At 44.1% G+C, this 25242-nt stretch overlaps 1 protein-coding gene across 1 annotated transcript in view; it reads right to left on the reverse strand.

Moving 5' to 3' along the window:
* Window positions 1–221: 221 nt before the first annotated feature.
* The window catches only part of ONECUT1 (one cut homeobox 1), a 32865-nt gene continuing 7844 nt past the window's right edge, over window positions 222–25242 (reverse strand). The window contains exon 2 of the mRNA XM_060169295.1: window positions 222–514. Coding sequence (XP_060025278.1) covers window positions 222–514 — 293 coding nt within the window. The remainder of the gene's footprint in view (window positions 515–25242) is intronic.

Consider the following 25242-nt stretch of genomic DNA (forward strand, 5'->3'; position numbering starts at 1 on the left):
TTTTTCTTGCCAAGTCATCACCTGGCTGAAGTGTGTGTCTCCAAACAATGTCCGAATGCAGGTGAGCTAAGTCTTTGGTTTCTTTGGACTATAAATAACACTTTATTTTCTTCAAATATTTCTAAGTATAAACCTGCTATCTTGAGGTCCTGGTCTTTAAAAATTTTTTTTTTTTTTCATTTAAAGCTTTTCCACCGAGGTTTCAGTTCGTGGTTATTCCTTCATGCTTTGGTACAAGTGCTTGATGAAGAAGATGAGTTGCCCGAATTGGAGCTGCCCTCGTCCTGCCACTTGTCCAGACTCCTCCTCCTTGCGTTCATGAAGAAGTTGCTGACGGTGCTCAGCTCCAACCCCAGCTGCTGGGAAATGGTGATTTGCAATTCTTTGGATGGACGCTTATTTTCCTTGAATATTGCATGTAGAGTTCGACGCTGGACATCTGTGAAGACCAACCTGGGCTTTTTGGGTGTGTTGCCTCTATCTTTCCCGTGTTCTTGCTCTTTCCTTTTGCATGCTGCAAAGAAGCACAGAGGGTGTTAGAAGAGACTGCCTGGGAGAATCGAGAGTAGAAAGGCACAGCCCATAACATCTGCTGACCTCTGACTTTAGCACCATCGTGGTCTGCGAGGGAAGTGTACCAAAAGCATGGAGAGTGAGAAGAAGGTGGAGTTCTGTGAGTCCTGGGCATGGGTCCTGGCTTTGATGAGTATCTGTATTTTGTTGGTGGTAAATCAATTAACCGACACCTGGGCCTTGATTTCTCATCTGCAGAATGTTGGGTTTTAGACAAATGAACTTATTGTTTGAATTTTTATATCACTATCTGTAAAGTGGATATAAGAACATCTACCTTGCTGGGTGTGCTAAGCATATATGAAATAATATGTAAAAGATAATGTTAACTAAAGTGCTTTACAAATGCAAAGTTTTATCACCTAGACGTGGTTGTAGCCCTCAAAGGATTTACGGTCTGCTGCTAGTGGAATACTAAGAGCTTACGTGAGGGTGTAAAAACCAAATAAAAAGGAATTGCATTTGCTCCCTTTCTGATTTTTTGTGTTTCCTAAGAAACTGTATGTAAGAAAACTCTGTACAGAGTGTCCTACCATGCCCATCAAACAGTTTTCCACTGATTCTTCAGTGGAACCAGGACTTGGGGAGCTGTGGTGAAACCCACTTCCTCGACACTGAGGCAAAACCTGTGACATTAGCCTCATTCACCTTTGGGGTCTCCGTGTGCCTCTCTTTTGTTCTTCACGAGAGTCTTACTCTTGGAGTCCCCCTCTTCCCTCACCTCATCTCCACTGAGAAGGCCCATTCCCTACGCACGCCTTTTGGTCCTGTATCATGAAGCTGCCTCTAGGCTGCTAGAGCTATTCTGGTGCATCATCTCAGTGTGGTCCTCACGTCCGCAGGGTTTGGTGCTGGATCAGGGTCTCCTCACCTCAGGTGCTGTACTCCTCTTTCTCGCCTAATGTAGATCACTAGCTTCCACCTGCCAAAGGGGCACTGAATTGCTAATGACTCCCTCCCACTCCCCGTCCCCAATCTCCACCATCAATGGATCCCTGCCAGTCATCCCCAAATAACCATGCAACTCAAGTAAGAACAGTGCTCTGGTTAGCTACTACGCCCTAACTCCAATTAGCTTCCTGTCCCGCAGCTCCCCTGTGTAGGGGTTCTGGAGCAGCCGTGGCTACCGTCACACCTGGCTGGCTACACTCTGATGTGCGCTCCAACCACAGCGAAAGGCAAACAGGGCAGGGCGTCTTCCTGGCGGAGGTAGGGACTGTCGCTCTTTCATGTCGCCTCCAGCTGGCTGCCCTGCCTACTGCTCTCTCCTGCTCCGCCCCCACCCCCCACCCCGTCCTTTTGTATCCCAGGTTCTCAATTCCTCCTTAGATGGTTCACCAGCTCTGGCTAGATTCAGCCTCTGTACTCTCCCCAGGTAGCCCTGCTCTTCAGCCTGCCCCTACCTTTCATTCCCAGTTGCTCCACATCGTGGATTCCCCTAAGGCCTTAGGTGCCCGTTAGCACAAATTAGCTAGGCAATCAGAGCAGCTAAAAAGCTAAGGGGTAAAGGTTGAAGAAGCCTCCAGTCTTTGGAGTTCAATCTAGGAGTCTCCAGGTTTTGTTTTTTTGTTTGTTTTTTTTTTTTGCCGTACGCGTGCCTCTCACCGCTGCGGCCTCTCTCGCCGCGGAGCACAGGCTCCAGACGCGCAGGCCCAGCGGCCATGGCCCACGGGCCCAGCCGCTCCGCGGCATGTGGGATACTCCCGGACCGGGGCATGAACCCGCGTCCCCTGAATCGGTAGGCGGACCCTCAACCACTGCGCCACCAGGGAAGCCCTCCAGGTTTTTTTAATCATGTGCTATTTAGTAAAAAATGTTTTGAGTATTACATTGCCTTACATTATTTCTTTATAAATGATATGCATGTGTTACTATACTACTGTATTATTATACAGTAGTATAATTAAAAAGCATACACAAAATATAGAAAATTTTAAAGGGGTAAAATAACATAAATAGATATAGAAATTCTCTTCTACAGGTGCATCAGCTTGCCCAGGCCCCAGAGTGCATTTGCCTAACTCCAGGGACCACAGGTCCAATATATCAGGAAATATAAGAATAAGAATTTCAGAATGGACATGAGGGGAGACCTCAGTCATAAAAGAGAGATTTTTAGGCTAGTCAGGTCTCCTTTATAACACATTCCATAGATCATTGGCTATGCCCTTTGCCCACCATGATGGAAAGCATCAACATAATGGGAAAGATTTATTAAACACCCAGCTCCCTCAGAGCATTGAGCTATATATACTAAACTAGGTGAGAGTCCCCAAATACAGTCCCTCCCCACCAGGAACCCATAGCCTTCACTGGGCAACTAGATTAAGTCCCTGAAAATAAAAGCTGACTAGGCTGAAGTCAAGCCTAGTTAGTTTGAGTCAGCCCATGTAGACACAGCTTTATATAATACTGATACACATGGCTGGTTGATTCATTCACTTACATTCAAAGATGAATATAACACAAGCCTTTCTGTTAAGGAGGTCAGTCTAGTGGTTATGTAAGCAAATAATTGCAAAAGCATGAAAAGAGTATATGGGATATTATCTCTGCTTCAGGATATTAAGGAAGGCATCACACAAGAGGGGTGCTTACACTAGGCCCTAAAGGATGAATAGGAGTTTGCTAGTGAGAAAAGTGGGAAAAACTCATTCCCAGCAGGGGGAACAGCATTCGTGAAGGACTGATAAGTAGTAGTAGATTGGTAGTGGGGCAAGAGTACACGCAAGCACATACATACTTCACAGGTAGACAGAGATCAAATTTGAACTATCTTGTAGGTAAGGTTTTGAGTAAGAGTGTCGTGTGATTAAATGTGGGGTTAGAAAAACCCCTCTGGTGGTGGTGTGGGGGATGAATTGGAAAGCATGAAGATTCAGGACCAGTGCGCTGTGTATGCCATTCTGACCCCCTTCAGGACTAAGGCACTCACTCATTCTTGTACCTGCTGGAAGAGGCTGGTGGCTCTCAGCTGAGGTCCATACTGGGAATTGCCCTTGGCCAAAGGTTATGCCACCCTGGGGTGCAGTTGGGGGACTAGCCACACCCAGTGGGGGATGGGGGGAGTAGGGGCTGGGAGTATGGATGGTGGAGGCTGAAGAAAGTAGGGATGTGTTGGTTTAAGGCTCCCCCACCCCAAACCCTTGCATCAAGTGGGGACAACTCTGAAGGGTTATCTAGTTCCAGAGCACCCTGTAGGATTGGTTGAGGCTATTTTTACAGCTACATCAAAGTTCAAATCCATCTGCCTGGTCTTACTTCCTCCACTCCCCCTACAGGGGTTAATCTCCATAGCCCTCTTCGATAACCTTCCTGCATGCAAGCCTCAGAGTCTGTTTCTCAGAAAACCTGACCTAAGACAGAAGCCAACTAGAAAATCAGTGTAACGAGGACCCCAAGATAGACAATGGCAGTTGAAGATGGAAAATAGGAAGCAAATGTAAGAGCTTCTTGGAAGGTAGAATCAAGAGGAATCAGTATTAACAACCTGGCTGGGAGGCTGGAGTTCGGAACATCTCCTAGGTTTCTGATTGGATGGTAGTAATAAGGCCATTAGGGAATGCAGATGGAGAAATGAGTTTTATGAGAGCAGTAATCACTTCTATGTGGGACAAATCCATTTGAAATGCGTGTTGGACATCCTATTAAAGATCTCCAGTAGGGGGTTGTCCAGCTGACGGCAGGATATATGGGGCCTGGAGCTCAGGGAAGAGATCTGGGTTAGGAATACAGACTGGGAAGTCATTAGGGACCTAGATGGAAAATTGCACAGAACACATACCTATGGAAAAATAAATAACTGAGCATCGGGTGCAGACTCAACTTATTTATCATTCAAAAGGCAGAACAGGAACTTCCCTGGTGGTCCAGTGGTTAAGACTTCGCTTTCCAATGCAAGGGGTGAGGGTTCGATCCCTGATCGGGGGGCTAAGATCCCAAATGCCTCACAGCCAAAAAGCCAAAACATAAAACAGAAGCAATATTGTAACAAATTCAACAAAGACTTTAAAAATGGTCCACATCAAAATAAATCTTTAAAAAAAAGGCAGAACTAAGGGAAATCACAAAGAGATATCTACTTTCTACATAACTAGGGTATCTGAATGACTTCAGTGTGGTCCTTAGCATTTGGCAGGACTGAGTGGGCTGAAGCTACTCCAGAGCCACCCTTTCCCAAACGGCATCAGAGGCATGATATTGCCTCAAATAGGAGTTACTTGAAAAGATGGTTTGCAGGCCAAGTACATTTAGAAAAACCTACTATATAGCCTCTTCCTCAAAACGCGTAATACGTGGGCTTCCCTGGTGGTGCAGTGGTTGAGAGTCCGCCTGCTGATGCAGGGTACGCGGGTTCGCGCCCCGGTCCGGGAAGATCCCACGTACCGCGGAGCGGCTGGGCCCGTGAGCCATGGCCACTGAGCCTGCGCGTCCGGAGCCTGTGCTCCGCAACGGGAGAGGCCACAGTAGTGAGCGGCCCGCATACCGCAAAAAAAAAAAAAAAAAAAAAAAAGAAGAAAAGTGTAATATGTGTTTAACAAATATAATTTTGTTTCCCAAATTTATTTAATTCCAGAACCTTGTTTGGTAGAGACTGTCTATCAGTGTCTCATATAATACTAATGTTGTGGAGATGCAGTTTGGAAGTTCCTGACCCGAGCTCTCAATGTTAGAACCTGGAAAGTGGGATTCTCCTGGAGCAAGGAGCCTGTCTCTCCAGGGCAGGCTGGCATAGTGCCTGGCTATAAGGGAAGCTCAGTACCCATATGGGTGCTGGATGGGGTGGTGTCTGTGACTAAATGTGTGTGGTTTTACCTGGAAAGAACTTTGTGCAGAAGTTGGAGTGGCTGAATAAGGAAGCAGAGATATCTGTAGAATGGAGAGTGGACTAAAGCTTGTTGACAGTCAGTGGGTAACCTCAACAAGGTGCCCAGGAGAAGCAACCCACAGAAATAAAATCATGCTTCTAGAAGCTTCTACAGAATTATAGTTGTGAGACCTGTTAAGAGAATATAAATGCTTTGGCATTCCCATGGAATTCATTTCAAGGTAGAGATTACCCATTATAAGGTAGGAAATCAGCAACTGGTCCACACAAGTGTGCAGTGGAGAGAGAGAGAGAGAGTGGGAGCAAAGTCTGACAACAGGAACTGCTGCTTAGGGAACAGCATTGCATGTGTTTTATGGGTAAGTTATACTTTTTTGTGTGGGTGTACAGTTTTCATTAAAGATAGAATAGTTATTATAGAACTGGATTAAAGGGAAGAAGATTCCTGTTGCACGTGTAAGGTAGTACTGAAGAGGAAGAAGACCCGTCATGAGTCACCTCCATGAAGGTGGGCAAGCAGATATGTTTGCAGGATGCAGTGGCAAAGTGTAGTGGGGCTGTCTCAGGTGACTTTGATCTTCTCTGGGAATGAGGTCACCTACAGTCAGTACTATATGGGAGACAGAAGCAGACGTGGAATACGGTAAAAGGCAGAGAATGATTTTGTGCACCACAAGAATAAAAGATTATAAAGAATTTTTTTTTTAAAAAAAGCAATGCATGAAGCTGTGGGCAAAGGACAAGCTTTCATCTCAGGCATGACTGGGGTCTATGCTTTGCCCATAGTTGGCAGGACAGAGCCAAGGGTATTTCAAGAAATATGAATTCTGCAGGATGTTGAAAGGCATTCCATGAATATTGAGTTTCAAGGTCAGGCAGTTTGGGAAATGCTGAGTTAATTAATGATTAAGCAAGCTTCTTTAATGCAGGACTTCTCAGAGCCTTTAATATGCTAATGTGCACTGATACTTTCTAGCGTATTGGGTCTCCCAAACTTATTTGATTAAGCAACTCTTTATTCAGGGAATTTCTCTCAGGAATGGTGTTGCTTAGAACAGTGTCTCTCAAAATGTGGTTGCCAGACCTATGTTGGTCTGTAAACTGTTACTGACCTGCGGCAAGATCAGAAAATTGAGAATAAGCAATTATAAAGTTTTGTGGCAGTTTGACATTGCTCCAACATTCTGATTATTGTTTTAGTAATACATTTTTTATTGTATTATCAAAACTATTGGTCCAGAACAGATGGAAATTGGAAACAAACAACTACTCCTTCACTGTTTAAGAAGCCCTGTCTTAGAATACACTTTATAAAACATGATATACAGTAACATCCTAGAATCGGCTGTCAGCCAAGCATTTGTATATCAACTTATATTCATTTTCCTGATTTAACGTCACAAAGCACATTACAACATCTAAACTGCTGATTGAACTATGCAAAAGTCTGCCAAGAATTTGTCTGGGAACAAGCAGGCACATTGCTCTACACCTGAAAACAACACAACGTTGTACATCAACTATAGTTCAATAACAATTACCAAAAAAAGATCTGTTGTACCAAATTAAAAAAAAATAAGTAGGCACAGACATGTGGGCCTGGGAGACATTTATAAAGCCAGACGGACTTACAATACAACTTCTTAGATGAACCTGGGCTCACAGGACACAAGCTCAAGGCCCAGCTCTGTGGCCACTGATAGATGTGTGATCTTGGGCAAGCCCATCGCCTTCTGGAGCCTTAGTTTACCCAGCTGCAAAACAGAGGACAATGGCCTTCCTTCCTCACAGGATTATAATAAGCGTTAAATAAGATAAGCTATGCTGAAGTGATTGTTAAAACTATAAACGCTTAAGAAGTGTTTTAGATGTTTGCAAATTAATTTTCAGATCCTTCCTTTTTTCTTTGGTCAAGATGCAAGTATAAACATTGAATTTACACAGCAGGCTCAGGTCTTTGCTCTGTCTCTAGCCTGTGGTATAAACTTGGACACATGACTTGATCTGTTTTTCTGCATCCTTTCAATGAGCAGGCAGTATTCTAAGGCCCCGGCAGGCTTGAAAGCCCTGTGAGTCAATGAATACACCCCTGTAGTGTCTTTCCTGGTTTCCAAAGTCTAATATTATCTCAGTTAAAAAATTTCCAAGGTAACCTTACTCTGTCTTTTAGAATATATAGCCACTATGTTGACTATTCCATTTCGCCTTCTCCATCCTTATGGCTTCTCAAAAAGAGCAGGTAATGGCTCTGCATGGACACCAGCCAGTCCTGCAAATAATCCAGATCCACGTTCACCTGAATGAAGGTGATCAAACACAAACTCACATTCCTCACAGTTGTTTCGACCTCATAAGCTTTAGAGATTAAAACAATAACAACAGCAACTACCACAGACCCTGTGAACAGTTATGCATTTGCCCTCCTAGGACTCTGAGCCATTAAACAATAGGTACTCTATATTTTTACTAGTTTCTACTTTTTCATTAAAAATGTAGGAAAATTTGCTTAACTTGCTTCCTGAGGTTCTTGGCATATTTGTCCCAGAGTTGGCTGCTTCACATAGGATGGAATTGTGGATTAGAAGAGGCTGTCTTCCTGGGGGCAGTAGTGTATGTTTCAACATGCCCTTATGGAAGGAACGCCAAGGGTCCAGGTAGAATGAGGGTGTACGTTATATTCCCAGTCTATGAGGGAGGAAGGTTCTGTAAAAACACTGCTCTAGTTGTCAAAAGTTTAGGGTTCTGGCTCTGTCATTAATTAGGTGAATGGCTGGGTTAAACCCGTTAACCAGGCTGGGTCCAGCTTCCTCAACTGTATAATGAAGGGACTTGACTAAATAACTTACAACCCCTTCTAGGTGCAGCTCTATGACTTGACGTATGTAAAGTCAACATGACTCCAGAGGGAAGATGTACAGTTCAGATTTCTATGTCATAAATGGGCACTCAGAGAAGTGTGAGCGTTGAACGGTTCACTCTAGCTGGCCCCTCCCGGGCCCCCTCCCCCCTTTTGTAAGGCCATCCCTGTGCCACCACCTCCTTCTCCCTCCTGGCAGGCAGTGGGGAGAGAAGACTTTTGGGGCGGAACACTTGCAGGTGAGGTAGGAAAGGGAACAAGACCTGTGTGCTTAGTAAACAATACTACCAGGTAAGACCCGAAAATTGAACTTCATAAACTGTAATCACAATTTCACTGATCTTAGTTATACTGAAGAGGAATATGGAGAAATGTGTGTGTGTGGTGGATGCACAGACAAGTGACCGAGGAGCCACAGTATCTGCTAGAATATGATGGGGATGCAGCCAGATGAATGGTAATCCATGGGTCTGTCACTGTAGAGACATTATTTAATTTTAGCAACAGCTCTGTGAGGCATCGAATCTAATAGGAAATTTGGGAATTTAACCTGAGGAGAGGACAGTTTGGGCCTCAGGGTCTGGATGGTGAATCCTAGAGAGGCAGGATGAAAGGCCTGCGCGGGCAGGGCTGAGACAGAGCCAGGCCTGGGTGATTCAAATCACATTTATTTGGTGGTCTGACTCTAAGGGACTGAGGAAGGAGACTGTATGCCTGCAGCTTCCCCAATCACATGTGGCTTCTACCCTGAGAGTCCTTGCACTATGGCCGTGTACTTCCTCCATACAACTGCTCCAGGGTCTGCTGTCCTAATGTGATTGAGGCGAGGTGGGCCAGGGAGCAGTAAGGGAAAGGGCTGGGATTCCAGGGCATGGTGAAACTGCCCTGTCATCTCAAGGGGCCTGCTAGCGACGCAGTGTCTTCCCCCTGAAGGCCGGTGCCAGTGCTGAAAACTGCAACCTGCAGGGCCAAGGGCTCTTGAACAGGTAAGCCTGTGATGTCCCAAGTCACTCAGGGGAGGTCCGGCCTGGATTTGGAGGAGGCGGGTCCAGGCAGCTGCTAGGGCCCTCAGCTCCTTTGCTGCTCCAGTGCCTCCAGGGAAGGTAGGGTGCACTGGGAAGGCAAAAAGCACACTCTGAAATTCTACCCAGATTCCTGACCGACTTGGTAGTAACATTCCTGCACACCCAGCTCCAGGGAGCTTGGGGCTTCGGGGACAGAGAAAAAGAATAAAAAAGCAGCGGGGCCAGAATAGGCAAATCCGTAGGGACAGAAAGAAGTTGGTGGTTGCCTGTGGCTGAGTACGTAGTGGGGGGAAATGGGTGGGACTGCTAACGGGTATGGGGTTTCTTTTGGGGGAGGTGATAAAAAGGTTCTAAAATTGATTGTGGTGACGGTTGCACAGCTCTGTGCGTATATTAAAAACCACTGACTTATACTCTTTAAATGGGTAAATTGTATGGTATGTAAATTACTTCTTAGTAAAACTATTTAAGAAAGAAGTAGCTGGGCGTGCATACAGGGTGAGCCCTCTGCTCTCACTTCCCACTTGCCACTGAGAGGAAACCTCTTCTGGACTGGGGCAGGGACAAGGGGGGGGTTGCTGTTCACGTCTACTGAGCCCCCAAACACTGTCTCTTGACAGCTGAAACTGCTTTTCAAAGTAAACTCTACAAGACAATACATGTTCGTGGAGGAACAAGCATACAAATAAAACAGATTTCAGTAAAACAAGAATGGAGGAACCATGGAAGTGAACGTGGCAGGTTCCCAAGTCCATTTTACAGGCCAGCACCCATCCTGTGGAGATCACAGAGCCAGTGGGTGGGCTGCCACAGCTTCAGGATTAGAGCTCAGACTCCAGGAGTGCTGGGTCATAGTGTTATCTGCTTTGCCTTGACTTACTGTGCTGTCCTGTGCATATTTTTATAAGCCAGGCCCCCAGTTGTTTTGTCAGCTCTTAAGCAGCAAATTTGGAGAACACAGTATAAAGTACAATTTGAAAAGCTACTCCAGTGAGTTCTAACTGATATGGCCACGGGCAGCCTTTACATGGGAAGGGAACTCCTGCACAGACTATCTGGAAACGGTGATGCCCAGGAGAGGGAGGTGGGGCCGATACAACCTGCTGGACACAAGCTAGCTTTTCTGGTATCTGTGACTTTGTGGGTAGCTCAAGCACCTATGGAAACTCATCTGGGCATGAGTGTGAAAGACCTAATAAAAACATGCAAAGAGCAGACGTTCTTAGTCAAGAATGATCACTAGAACTCACCCCTGTACCTTGCTTTATGGTACTTAAATCACCTCCATTAAACCTTCCCACGTGATCCCCACAAAACTCAGGTGAGGTAGAAATGGGTATGATGTCTTTTTCTGTAGGCGAAGAAACAATGTCAAAGAGGTCAGGAGACTCGCCTATGGGCACGCAGCTGGCTCATTGGGTGACCTCCAACTCCACTGTGCCCTGGAGGCAGATGCCAGCATGGTGGACACATCGTGAAAACTTTCCCTAGGATGGTTACACAGGCAGGAGTAGCTGGTGAGGGGAGCCCGGGAACCCAGAGCCACAGTGCGTGGGGTAGGAGCAGGTAGCCGGCCAGGCAGCAGGCCTGTGGTCAGCCAGAAGGCTCTGGCTGAAAGGTTGGCAGTTGGCCCATCCAGGAAATCGGGCTGCATGAAGGGAGCTCAGGCCGGGAAGGGCACGGAAGACCCACGCTGGCCTGGGAGGGGGACCAGAGTGAGTCTAGTTTCAGTAGGGGGACAGAGGAGCACTAGACGCTGTCTCCGTGTGGATATCGGCTCTGAGAGGAAGCAAAAGAAAACTGAGCTGACCCAAAGGAGAAGGAAAGATGGGGAGCAGCTAAAGCCAAGAGCGGTCTGCTGCATCACACACAGGCTGGAAGAGTCGCCCGAACCTCTCACAACCCCACCCTGTTTGCTTCTATAACTGAGCTGTCCAGGACAGTGACCTGCCTTCCCTCCCATCTGCTGCCTGGAGTCCTTCTGGAGACAGCATATAACATATTTCCATCAATCTCTCTTCTCTAGGGACAGCTCCACAGCTGTAGCCCAAGAGGTAGGGCTACTGGACTTTATGATCAAAGGAGGGCAGAGGCTGCCTGGGCCTGGGGGGGATGGAAGAGGATCAGCTGAAATGTACAGCTGCTTCCCCTGTGCTAAGCCACACACATGTATCACCTTATGATGTCACTCAACAACTGTGGGAAGCAGGTGCTATTACAGCTGTAGGCTACTTCCCTGGGCAGCCCCACTGCTCACAGGTGCCCACGATCTGCACTTCTTCTGATCTCCACCCACCTGTCTGCCTAACCTGGCTTTAGACTGAGCATTTATTTAAGAATAAAATCGTGGTGGTGGTTAAAAAAAAAGTTTACGTTTGTTTACAAATGCGCAGCCTGAGGCTCAGAGGTTAAGGGATTGGCCCAAGGTCACCCTAATAGTAAATGGTGGATCTGAGAAAAGTGCCAGGGCAGGGTCCAGTGACAGTGTGGAGGTGATGGTGTGGAGAAGGCGATGGTGTGGAGGTGATGGTGTGGAGGAGGCGATGGTGTGGAGGAGGCGATGGTGTGGAGGAGGCGATGGTGTGGTGGTGGTGATGATGTGGAGGAGGCGATGGTGTGGAGGAGGCGATGGTGTGGAGGAGGCGATGGTGTGGTGATGGTGATGGTGTGGAGGAGGCGATGGTGTGGTGGTGGTGATGGTGTGGAGGTGATGGTGTGGAGGAGGTGATGGTGTGGAGGTGACGGTGTGGAGGAGGTGATGGTGTGGTGGTGGTGATGGTGTGGAGGTGACGGTGTGGAGGAGGCGATGGTGTGGTGGTGGTGATGATGTGGAGGAGGCGATGGTGTGGAGGAGGCAATGGTGTGGAGGAGGCGATGGTGTGGTGATGGTGATGGTGTGGAGGAGGCGATGGTGTGGTGGTGGTGATGGTGTGGAGGTGATGGTGTGGAGGAGGTGATGGTGTGGAGGTGACGGTGTGGAGGAGGTGATGGTGTGGTGGTGGTGATGGTGTGGAGGTGACGGTGTGGAGGAGGCGATGGTGTGGTGGTGGTGATGGTGTGGAGGTGACGGTGTGGAGGAGGCGATGGTGTGGTGGTGGTGATGGTGTGGAGGTGACGGTGTGGAGGAGGCGATGGTGTGGTGGTGGTGATGGTGTGGAGGTGATGGTGTGGAGGAGGCGATGGTGTGGTGGTGGTGATGGTGTGGAGGTGACGGTGTGGAGGAGGCGATGGTGTGGTGGTGGTGATGGTGTGGAGGTGACGGTGTGGAGGAGGTGATGGTGTGGTGGTGGTGATGGTGTGGAGGTGACGGTGTGGAGGAGGCGATGGTGTGGTGGTGGTGATGGTGTGGAGGTGACGGTGTGGAGGAGGCGATGGTGTGGTGGTGGTGATGGTGTGGAGGTGACGGTGTGGAGGAGGCGATGGTGTGGTGGTGGTGATGGTGTGGAGATGATGGTGTGGAGGAGGCGATGGTGTGGAGGTGGTGATGGTGTGGAGGAGCTGGGGTCAGGTATTCCTCAGGCACAGACTGGGAGGACATCAGAGAATCACACCAGCTTTCACTTTCCATGGCTCCTGAAACAGCCCTTTTTGTGTGATTCTAGACTACCTTAGTTCTGCTTTGTCTTCTCTCATTTTTTCAGTGTTCCCTGTGGTACAGGCTGAACATGAAACAGAAAGGTGAACTGAGAATCCTGTTAAATGAATGCATTTTCGTACCCCTGTGATACCTGCATCCATCCTCTTGCTGGCCATTCACTGTCACATGCACACATTTTCCTGGGCACAGGCCCAAGCTTTTTGAGACTCACCAGAAGAGACATGACCACCAGACCCTTCCCTCCTCGAAGCTCTTTCCCTGCATTGCAGCTTCAGAAGAACCGGCGGGAAGAAAAGCTGCTGCCTCGCACCTGCTCCTTCAGTCAGTAGCAAAAGGTGATGTGGCTCTTTAATGAAAGGTTGGCTCAGGAATTCTGATTTTTAAATTCCTAAACTTCTGTTAATGCCTGATCCATTGGGGTTTTATCACATCAGTCTCCCTCATCTTAAAGAGCCCCTCAATAGTTTGGGCTATAATAATAATAATTGGAAATATGTGATATCGATGCCCTAGTTATGATGTTGATTCTGCAAAACAGTCAAAACAAATGGCAGACCTGATGAATTACATGCTTATTATGCATTATTATCTCATGCAGGCCTATTGTGAATTGTAAGTCTTAGCTTATTGATCCCATTTCTTTAATTAATAGCCATATATAACACTTTATAATATTCACAGCAATTGGAAGTTATAAAATGGAACTCCTTAAAAAATAACCTACAATTTTGACTTTTTGCCAAGTCATCAGACGTTTTTCACAGTTACTTTCAAATTAGTGGTTTTCCTTGTTTGCATTTCTGGAAAGTCATCTGTAGAGTCAATTGTAAATGCTGTTCTCCCAATGACACACGTAGTATACAATTGGCTTCACAAGGGTCTCTAGTAAGCTTGAGAGGAAAGCCCTTCTTGGCCGCTCCATTAAGATATTCAAGGACCTTGACCCTCTGACCCCAATCACCTTTTCCACTTCACTTCCCGCAACTGCTCACCCACCATCCACACTGAGCCACACTGTTCAGAAGTCAGTCCTAAATACATTATGAATGTCCACACCTCTATTCCTTTGCTCAAGCTCTTCCCTCACCCAGAATGTCCTTCCTTCTCTTTCTTGTCCCTATGTAATCAAGGCCCAGCTCAAGCATTTCATTTTCTATTAAGGCTTCTCCATCCCCTCTCTCATCTGGGGTGAATTGTGGTCTCCTGTGCCCATAGAGCTCCCCAGATAATTAGTTATTACCTACCCATCTCTCTCACTAGGAATCCATGGATTCTGTAAGAGTAGACCATGGATTATTTCTTTGGCATACTCAGCATCCTTGTTGGATAAATAAGTCAGATGTGGCCCCAGAGAACATGGGGAGACATTCGAGACACAGTCCTTTTAGAGTCCCCAGGTGATTCTAACACATAGGCTAGGCTGAGAACCACTATTCTAAATTAGTGCTTCTCAAACTTGAGTGTACAAACTTGAGTCATTTGGACATTTTGTTAAGATGAAGATTCTGATCCAGCAGCTTTGGGCAGAGCCTGAGATTCTGCACATTTAACAAGCTCCCAGTTGCTCACTGCTCAGTTGCTGGTCCAGGATGGCACTCTAAGTAAACAGGGTCTAGAGTCCAGAGCAGAAATTGTAAAGCGTGGGTCAAATACATCAACATCACCTGGGAGCATGACGGGGAGGCTTGCTCAAAATGTATATTCCGGAACCCTATCTTATCCCTACTGAATTAGATTCTCTGAGAGAATGGAATTCAGAAACACACATTTTAAACAAGTTTCCCAGGTAATTTAGAATAAAGTGGGAGGAGATTCTGTCATTAACTGATAGAACTTCCTAATGCCAAGGGGCAGAGGGGCGGCTGCTGTGGAGCTGGAGAGCACCCCCTCTGGCAAATGAGGGTACTTCACACCCATGCCTCCCTCTTCCTCCTGATTATCCACCAGGCTGGCAACGGAACAGAAACAAATAACTGGGGGCTTATCTTCTTTTACATCACACCTCCACACGCATGCTGACAAAAGGACTGTTATTAGTCTGCACTGCACCTGTTTTATGGTTGCTACATTTAGGATCTTTTAAAGTATTATTTTACATAATAACATGTTGGCACAAAGGCACACACACACACACACACACACACACATATCACAAACCTGTTCTGCATATTTCAGGCTGTGCTTCTCAAACTTTAGTATGCTTTAGAATCATTTAGAGAGCCTGTGAGAAGACAGATTACTGGGCTCTTCCCCTGAGTTTCTGAATCAGCAGGATTTCTAGCAAGTTCCCAAGTGATGTTGGGGCATATGAATGGGGGAAGAATTGAAAAATTCAGAAATTGAAAAATACAGAAAAATTTTTTAGCAGGTTTGTTTATTTTACAGGTATGGCTGAAGCAATTTTGAAATTGCTTTAGATGTATTTTAGGATTGAGCAAATGAGTAAGTGTGTGTGTGTGCTGGGGGGTGGATATGTTATTTAGTGCCAGGGTTCTCACTGTAGAGGAAGGGACACACAATTATGGAATGAGGGTAGGCAAGAAGAAATCCTATGGGGATATATTGCAATTAGATGTGGAGGTACTTGTGCGAACTCATGATTTTAAAAATATGTATGTAAGCATGTTTATGTGCACATGTATATTATATATGTATGAGTGCATATGTATATTTGTGGTGTGTGTGTGTGTGTGTGTGTAAATATACATGCATATTTTTCCTGGATTTTTCTGAGGAGGCCAAAAAACAAAGTCATGCTACTAGCCATGAGCACACCTAGTGACCAGGCCTTCTTGGTCTCTCATACCATTCCCCACCAGAAAAAACCAGGGCTCATCAAGGAAAGGGCAGATTCTAGGGCTGGGACAGGGTAGGTAACAGATGAGCTTGGAACATCTTATTATGATGCCAGAAAGTAAAAGAAAAAAAAAATGGAGGAGAAGGAGGAGGAAAAGAATGATGGAAACAAGTCACAAGAACAGAGGAGCCAGATTAAAGGGGCTCCCACTGTCAAATGTGAGACAGCTTGAGCACCAAAATAGGTAAGTACAGAACTGAATTAGAAACCATTGGGAAAAAAGGAATGTGTGAATCTTATCCAATAACAAATGGATACGTAAACGAGAGAGAAGGGGCTCTTCCTCACAGAAGAAAGCTGAGAGCTGACTGTCAAACAAGGCAGGAATGCCGGAGATGGAAAATCATTTTGAAGTCGTCGTGATAAACAGGTCAGGCAAGAATCAATAGATGCTAAATCTGTGGGGAATTCTGATGAAGAGTAGGATATCTGCATAATCTTAAAGTATCTCCCCACAGACTGCTTATTAGCTGTAAGAGAGAAAGAGAAAAAAATATGTGGAGAAATTAGGCAACACCTCGACCAAGTGATCAAAATTAACTCTCCAGTTAAGTGGGAGACAGACACTTCATGGGCCTCCAGATGTGATCCCCAGAGAAGGACACACCTCACCCATGCAGCGTTCTGGGCAAGAAAGCATCGCCTCAATCTAATCACGAGGAAACATCAGATAAACATAAAATGAGAAATATTTTTTTTTAAAGTGGGGACTATATTCTTCAAACATTTCGATGTTATAAAAGGTTAAAAAAGGCTGTGGAAATGATTAAGATTAAAGAAAAGAAGAGATATAAAACTTAATCCCAGACTGGATCCTCTCCTGGAGAACAGTGCTGTGAAGGACATTACTGGGTCAACGGACAAAAGTGAACTGTAGCTACAGAAGGGAAGGTTCATACTCGTGGAAATACATTCTAAGGTATGTAGGGGTGACGGGCCATGATGTGTGTAACGTACTCTGAAACGGTTCGTGAAAAAAAATTCTGTGCATTTGAGAGTGAGAGAGAAAGAGAGATTGAGAGAGAGAGAGAGAGCATGCATGTGTGCACAGATGATAAAGCAAATGGGTCAAAATGTTAACAACTGGTCAACTGGTGGGTAAATGGTTTATGTTCTTATTTTATTTTTGCACCTTTTGAAAAATTTGAAAAAAACTTCCAAATAAAATTTTCTTAAATCATGCTTTTGAATAATATTTAATGACACTGAGGTAAGTTTGACTGTAAATTCTTTATGAGCTCAATTTTGTGAAAAATTAAAATTAAAAATGTATCTTATTTACGTAATTTAAAAAAGCTAGAAGGAAACAAACCAACACATAAGCAGGTACCATCTCTGGGTTATGGGATTATGGATGATTTGATGCTGTCATATGTTTATAGTGTTTCATATTTTCCAAAGTTATGAGAGAAAAATTATTTTTGAAAGAGGAAAACAAATATTCAGAAAAGTTCTGCATATGTTGCTGACTGCTGTGCCATTGACTGATAATAGCAAAAACAAAACAAAACCAAAAACTTGAAATCACTGAAATGTCCAATGAAAGGTTGTTGGAGAGGTTATGTAAATTATGATGCTTCTGAAATATTATATAGTCATAAAATTTATGTTTGCCCAATCAATTTATGGACCAACCTAAGCATCCAAAAATAGGGGATTCGTTAAATTATAGCATAGCTGTAAAACATAAAATGTGCAGAAAGCTTTTTGATCCAGAGCGCTCCAGGAGCAGAGGGAGGGCTTTGACCTCTTTGCTGTCTTGCAAACTGTAAACACCCTATCTATACATATCTGCTAAATGAATAAGTGCTACTGGTGAGGTATTTGGGGGGGGGTCAGGAATGGTGGCATTACCAGGGGTTTTTATTGTCTCCAGTTTTCTTTTATGTATTTTCAAATATTCTATCATAAATTTAATAACATGGAATTTTTAATTTAAAAAGTTATAATATAGTATGTATGGATCATCTCATTGAGAAGAGATTGGAAAGATATTCACAAAAAGGGGGTTATCTCTGTTTGGGGGTGTTATGGGTGATCTTGTCACCTTTTTTCTTGATTAGTAGTAATAATTTTACAAAGAAGTTATTTTTAAAAGGCACTGGACCATCATTAAAAAGTCTACAAATAATAAATGCTGGAGAGGGTGTGGAGAAAAGGAAACTTCTTGCACTGTTGGTGGGAATGTAAATTGGTGCAGCCACTATGGAGAACAGATGGAGGTTCCTTAAAAAACTAAAAAAAGTTATCATATAATCCTGCAATCCACTCCTTAAAAAACTAAAAAAAGTTATCATATAATCCTCCAATCCACTCCTAGGCATATATCTGGGGAAAACTCTAATTTGAAAAGATATATGCACCCCTATGTTAATTGCAGCACTATTTACAATAGCCAAGACATGGAAGCAACCTAAATGTCCATTGACAGATGAATGGATAAAGAAAATGTGGTGCAGGGGCTTCCCTGGTGGCGCAGTGGTTGGGAGTCCGCCTGCCAATGCAGGGGACGCAGGTTCGTGCCCCAGTCCAGGAGAATCCCACATGCAGCGGAGCGGCTGGGCCCGTGAGCCATGACCACTGAGCCTGCGCGTCCGGAGCCTGTGCTCCGCAACGGAAGAGGCCGCAACAGTGAGAGGCCCGCGTACCACAAAAAAAAAAACACAAAAAACACGAAAATGTGGTGTAGATATACAATGGAATATTACTCAGCCATAAAGAAGAATGAAATAATGCTATTTGCAGTGACATGGATGGACCTAGAGATTATCATATTAAGTGAAGTAAGTTAGACAGAGAAAGACAATATCATGTGATATCGCTTATATGTGGAATCTAAAAAATGATACAAATAAACTTATTTACAAAACAGAAATAAACTCACAGACATGGCAAACAAATTTGTGACTACCAAAGGGGATAATGGGGTGGGAGGGGGAGATAAATTAGGAGTTTGAGATTAACAGATACACACTACAAAATATAAAATAGATGAACAGCAAGGAACTGTTGTATGGCATGGGGATCTATATTCAGTGCCTTGTAGTAACCTATAATGGAAAAGAATCTGAAAAAGAATATATATTTTCTCCATCTCTGCTGACAATGGCAGGCAATCCGACCCTCATCATCTATTGCCACCCTCCTAGCTAGTCCCCTGCTGCTGCTACTCCTCCTATCGGCTCACACTATGCTGCCTTTCAAAAGCACAGGCCTGACAACTTCACTCTACTAGAGGTCACAACTTCCTTCAGCTCCTGCTGTCACAGACCCAAGTCCCTTGGATGGCACAGGCATACAAGATCCTATGTACTCTCTTTTCAGTCTTCTTTCCAGTTTCCTCCCTGCTCCCACATAACTGTTTTCCTGCCTATCCCAGCACTCATCAAGGACATTGTAAGTATTTGTTTCCCCACACACGTCCTCCCGTGAGCTCCTCCAGGATATGGCACATTGTGCCTCTTTTGAGCCCCAGTACTTGGCCCAGCACCCTTCACATAGGAGGTACTCCATCAGCCTGAGGGCAAATGAAGGAAAATGGACCTTTTGAATGATGTAATATGACCCTCAGTGACTTGAATGTGCACATGAATCTCCTAGGGATCTTGTCAAGGTGCAGGTTCAGATTCAGTAGGTCTGGGGTGGAACCTGAGAGACTGCATTTCCTAATGTTCTGCTGCTGGTCTGGGGACCACACTGAGTAGTAAGGACCCAGAGAACAGTAAGAGTTTTTCAGATGGAGGAGAGTATGGATACAATCATTCTTATAGGAATATTGAATTTTTTTAACATCTTCATTGGAGTATAATTGCTTTACAATGGTGTGTTAGTTTCTGCTGTATAACAAAGTGAATCAGCTACACATATACATATATCCCCATATCTCCTCCCTCTTGCGTCTCCCTCCCACCCTCCCTATCCCACCCTTCTAGGTGGTCACAAAGCACTGAGCTGATCTCCCTGTGCTATGTGGCTGCTTCCCACTAGCTATCTATTTTACGTTTGGTAGTGTATATATGTCCATGCCACTCTCTCACTTTGTCCCAGCTTACCCTTCCCCCTCCCCGTGTCCTCAAGTCCATTCTCTACATCTGCATCTTTATTCCTGTCCTGCCCCTAGGTTCTTCAGAACCTTTTTTTTTTTTTTTTTTAGATTCCATATATATGTGTTAGCATACGGTATTTGTTTTTCTCTTTCTGACTTACTTCACTCTGTATGACAGTCTCTAGGTCCATCCACCTCACTACAAATAACTCAATTTTGTTTTTTTTATGGCTAAGTAATTAGGAATATTGAATTTTTGAGTGAACTTTTAACCTCAAAAGAGATAAAAGAAGTAAAATATTATGTAATGATATAATATTTATATATATTATATATCATTAAAAAATATACATAAAACTATGGAACTATAGGTTATTCCAGAAAAAGGGTAAAATAAATAACAAAGGGGCAAAAATGTAAGTCATTTGCTCTTAAATTCTCAATATCCTTTTTTTAATAGAAGTATAGTTGATTTACAATGTTGTGTTAGTTTCCGGTGTACAGCAAAGTGATTCAGTTATATATATATATATATATATATATATATATATATATATATATAATATATATTTTGTTTTTCAGATTCTTTTCCATTATAGGTTATTACAATATATTGAATATAGTTCTCTGTGCTATACAGTAGGTCCTTGTTGTTTATTTTATACATAGTAGTGCTCAATATCAATATTCTAATTATCAACTTGGAGTTATAGTAGAATCACCTGGGAGGCTTTTTAATCAGCATATATTTTCTTGCCACCTCTCTGCCACCAACCTGATTTGAGGAATATGAAACTCTCCGCCCACCCCTCCCCACTACAAAAAACTACAGCCTTGGAGAAAGCTTTTGTTACTGATGGGAAGGCATCGTTTCACTCAGCCGTGCTGGGGAAGAAACAAGCTTCCAGCTATACAATAATTCTGATCCAAGAAATCTTCTGCAAAGGGGTTTTACCCACGGCATCCACACATGCTATTGTTCCCTCTGCCTGAAAACCTCTTTCCCCATTTCTGACCAAGTCCTGTTTTTTTTTTTTCCAGAGCTTCAAAACTATTCCTTCATCATACCCTAAACCGTTCCTTCTTGGCACAAAAAAGCAACCAAGCTATTTGTCTCTCTTCCCCCCTAGACTATGAGCTCCAAAAGATTTGTTTGTGCTCAGTACATCCCTAGTACTGAGCACAGCACTGTCATGGCTGTACTCAAATGAATAAAGAAAAAACCACTCTTTCCATATCTAATGAAATTTCCTCTTTCACATCTTATGCCCTGTCCACAGTTGGCCAGATATAATTCCTAAGAGAGCTGACATTTAGTACAGGGCTAAGAACTGTGTAAATGACAACTGAAATGTCCTGGGGTTTATTTGGTCCAAGTTGTTCGGGCTGGGGAATCAGACAGAAACAATCTTTTTCCTCCCCAAAGTTAAAATTAAATAATACTTACCTGTTACAAAACATGTATATTTAAGATAGGAAGCACAGGAACTAAATGAACACTGGTGAAGGCAGCACCTGACAAAAGAACTAGAACATCTGCTGTCTGTGAAGCTACAAGGGTGTTCTCTCCTTTTATCTCTAGCCTTTCCCTACTGGAGGTACCACTCTTAGGAACTTGAGTTTATTATTAACTTGTTTTTCCACATACTTACGTATCTCTAAACAATAAGTTGTTTAGCATTTCTTGCTTTTAAGCCTTGTAAAAATGGTATTGTTCTGGTGTGATTTTCTACAGCTTGTTCTTTTTTTAAAAAAAAAAAAGAAATTCAACACTGTTCCTAAGACTCAACTATGCTGTTGTGTATAGCTGTGGCTCATTCATTTTCATCACTCCAATATACTCCTGCATTATATGACTACAGCACAGTTTATTCCTGCATTCCTCGTCAGTGGGCATTTGGGATGTTTCTGGTTATTTGTTCTTAGAAGCAACGCTGTTACAGACCATCCTTGTACTCATCTTCAGGAGCACCTGTGAGCTTATCTAGGGTATATACCAAGGGGTATCTAGGGTATATACCAAGGGGTAGACTTCGTTCAGCTGTGGGTTCAGGTTTATAAGCCAAATTATCTTTTGAAGCAACGGTGGCAATTTACATCCCCACCAGCAGTGCATGAATTCCTGATGATCCATATCCTTACCAACGCAGGTATTGTAACCTCAAGCTGAAATATTTTTGTGCCAGAAGGCAGTGCTCCTGACTGGAAAGGCTCTTTCCTACTGGCCATCTGATAGGAGAGCCTGATCTGAGACTCTGCCCAAGAGATGGGCGCGCCAGGGACTTACACCTTGTTGAATCCTGACTTTGGGACAGAGCATTACATTGAGAAGAGAGACTGTCATGGATACACAGTCATCATAGAAGGCAATCATTCATAGAATGTGGGATCTGGAAGGACCCTAAGGCCAAATCCTTCATTCTACATTTAAGGAGACTGAGACCCAGAAAGGTTAAATGACAAGGTCGCAGAGCTAATTAGTACAAGAACCTGTCTCTGGGGCTCTCATTGCTTAGTCTAGGGTTTTTTTTTTTTTAAATGTGTTTATTTGGTTTAGTAATTTAAGATAACACAATCTAGTAAATTAAAAATGACTCCGTAAATATTCAAATAACTGCCAACTTATCTTTAAAAGGTAGTTATTTGACTTCCGTGACTGATGAATTTGATAACTTCAGCTTCTTGTGAAGTAAACAGTAATACTGAATTTCAATGGGATAAATAGGGGAAAGATGCAATCTCCATAGTAATGGTTTTCAATGGGCAAATTTAACAGTATTAAAAGACACTGATCCCCTGGGGAAATTAATTCCCAATTTTTTGGCGGATCATCCTCATCCTTGGATCATCCCCCCAGGCAAATGATAGGCGTGGGCTTAAGAAGCCATTTTATGAGGAAGGCCAACTTCAAATGCGGTGAAATTTCAATTCATCCTCCTCTTCTGAGTACTCAAAATTAACCTATCGTAGGAGGCTGGGAACTGTTTGTGGATATCATGGCAAAAGAGCCTCAGTAATCCGATGGTATATAATCTTAGATGCCTTTACTTGTGAATCTCGGAAAACTCTGAAAAGAGACCAGTTTGCAGCTGAGGTACTTAGTGCTCTTCAGAGTGTGCCTAAGAAGCATGATGTGTACAAAGGAATCTGTCCCCACATACGAAGCAGTAAAAATGCAACTGGGGAGGGGAGGAAGACTGCCTAATAGGAAGGGTGTCTGTGAGGAGGAGAGTGGCTTCGAAAGCCTGCAGTGGAAATCTTCATCCTGGAGCTGTTTCCTACAGGAAACCCTCCCTCCACCTCCCCTGTCCAAATGCCTTGCTCCTCTCTACCCCAAAAATCCATTTACCATTTGAAAATATCTTTGGTTTAACAATGTCGGCAGGCTGGCAATAAAAGCTTTCCAAGAGGCATCCCTCTTTTTTTTTTTTTTTTTTACGGTACGCGGGCCTCTCACTGTTGTGGCCTCTCCCGTTGCGGAGCACAGGCTCCGGACGCGCAGGCTCAGCGGCCATGGCTCACGGGCCCAGCCGCTCCGCGGCATGTAAGATTTTCCCAGACCGGGGCACGAACCCGTGTCCCCTGCATCGGCAGGCAGGCTTTCAACCACTGCGCCACCAGGGAAGCCCGGCATCCCTCTTTTAATGTCAAGATAAGACTCAGGAGCTGCTTATTGCTTTGGGGCGGGGGGCGGGCTTGGGAGGAGGGAAAGGACACCAAGTAATTTTGCTAGGAATGCTGACCAAACTGTACCGAGGTACTCCTGGTTCAGGTTTTCCTCCCAGCAGTCATTTTAATCAGCACTTCCCCTATTTAATGAGCTTGTAGTGCCATTACATAATCACCCAGCTCACTGGATTAATGACGAAAAGAGGAACTGATTTTTCCAGTTGCATCATTTGAAGTAAATGTTAACTTTCTTTCTGAGTCCTTAGTTAACCGCATTAGTGTGACAAATATGTCTTTGTCTAGCATAAGTAATTAGAATTTAATCACTTTAACTGCATCTTAATTACCCTAAATGAATTGAAAGGACATTTAATAGTAAAGATTAAATTGCCTTAATGAACGATTTTTGTGACTCCATCAATACTTGAATCGCGTTAGCCACTCCTCTCACGCACTTCACCTGCAGTGAGCAGACGGGTCACTAGGTGGCGCGCTTCGCTCGTTTATTTATTTAATTTCCCCCATTGATCTGTTTTAGAAGACATCAGGAAAGAAAGCGAAAAGCATAGAGTTTATTATGTTCCTTTGATAACCTCTCTTTGGGACTACGAGGTCATCACCAGATGCAAAATGAAAGCAGCGATTTCAGAAACTGTCGATTCTGCGTACCCTATGGCATATGCAAAAGGAGATGAGAAACGCATGGGTAACTGGAAACTTGCGGTGCTTGAGGGAAATTGTAAGTTGCCCTCTGGATGATTGCCAACATATATACAGAGTTTAAGTCAATTTATTATTTTTTAGTGCAGAGTCCTAAAACATGAGTAACAGGCAAGCTTGGAATAGCAAGACAGGCACTGATGTGAAGCCAAGAAATATAACTGCTGTGCAAGTGCAGATCAGAACACCAATGCCTGAAAGAATGGGAGGTTTGGGCCTTTGGGCCCTCCTCCAGGCTGGCTCCCAATGGACCAGTCCTACCCACAGAAAACATCTAATGAGATGGGTCTTGCCTGTGAATAATTGTTTAAGTGAACAAATGGATGGAGAGACTTGGGTTCCACGTCTAGCTCTGTGACTGCCTCACATTCCCTCTGGCTGCTTCCTCAAAAGAGAGCAATAAAAAGTCTCTCTTATAAGTCTTGAGTAAAAAAGAAATAAGTTTCCACAAGTAACTCTCTTTGAGAGTCCCAGAGGGAAGACACACATTTTCTAATTTCAAGATCTTATTATGCAGAGACTTTCCAGATTGGTGTTTATGACAGTGGATCAGACATTTCCACATTCTGGGTCCACTGACTTAGTGGACTTGCACCCATAATCGAGGCACAGGGTGGAGGGTAAGGGTGTTCTGAGCTTTGAGCTGGGAAAGCTGAGTTCAGGGTCTCAGTGATTTCCAGCTCTGTTACCATAGGTAAGTTATTCAACCTCATTGAACAGAGAAACAGGAAAAATAATGGTAATTGCCCTGTAAACTAGCAGCTCCCAAACTTTGCTGCACGTTAAAATCACCTCAGAGCTCTTAAATATCCTAGTGCCCAGGTCATGCCCTATACTACTGATGCCAGGATATTTGAGGTTTTAGCCAGGAATCATTTTTTTTAAAAGATCCCTAAATGATTCCAATGCATAGCAAGATTTGGGAGCCACTGGCACAGACAGTGAGTATTAAATGAGAACATCTATGTGCCTAGCACAGTACCTGACTAATAAAATGTACACAATGGACACAAACTCCTTCCTTATCACTTGCCAAGACAAATGTGAGGGTTGTACTTCAAGGTCTGGTT

The sequence above is a fragment of the Lagenorhynchus albirostris genome, chromosome 1, assembly GCF_949774975.1.
Source record: "Lagenorhynchus albirostris chromosome 1, mLagAlb1.1, whole genome shotgun sequence".
Lineage (NCBI taxonomy): Eukaryota > Metazoa > Chordata > Mammalia > Artiodactyla > Delphinidae > Lagenorhynchus > Lagenorhynchus albirostris.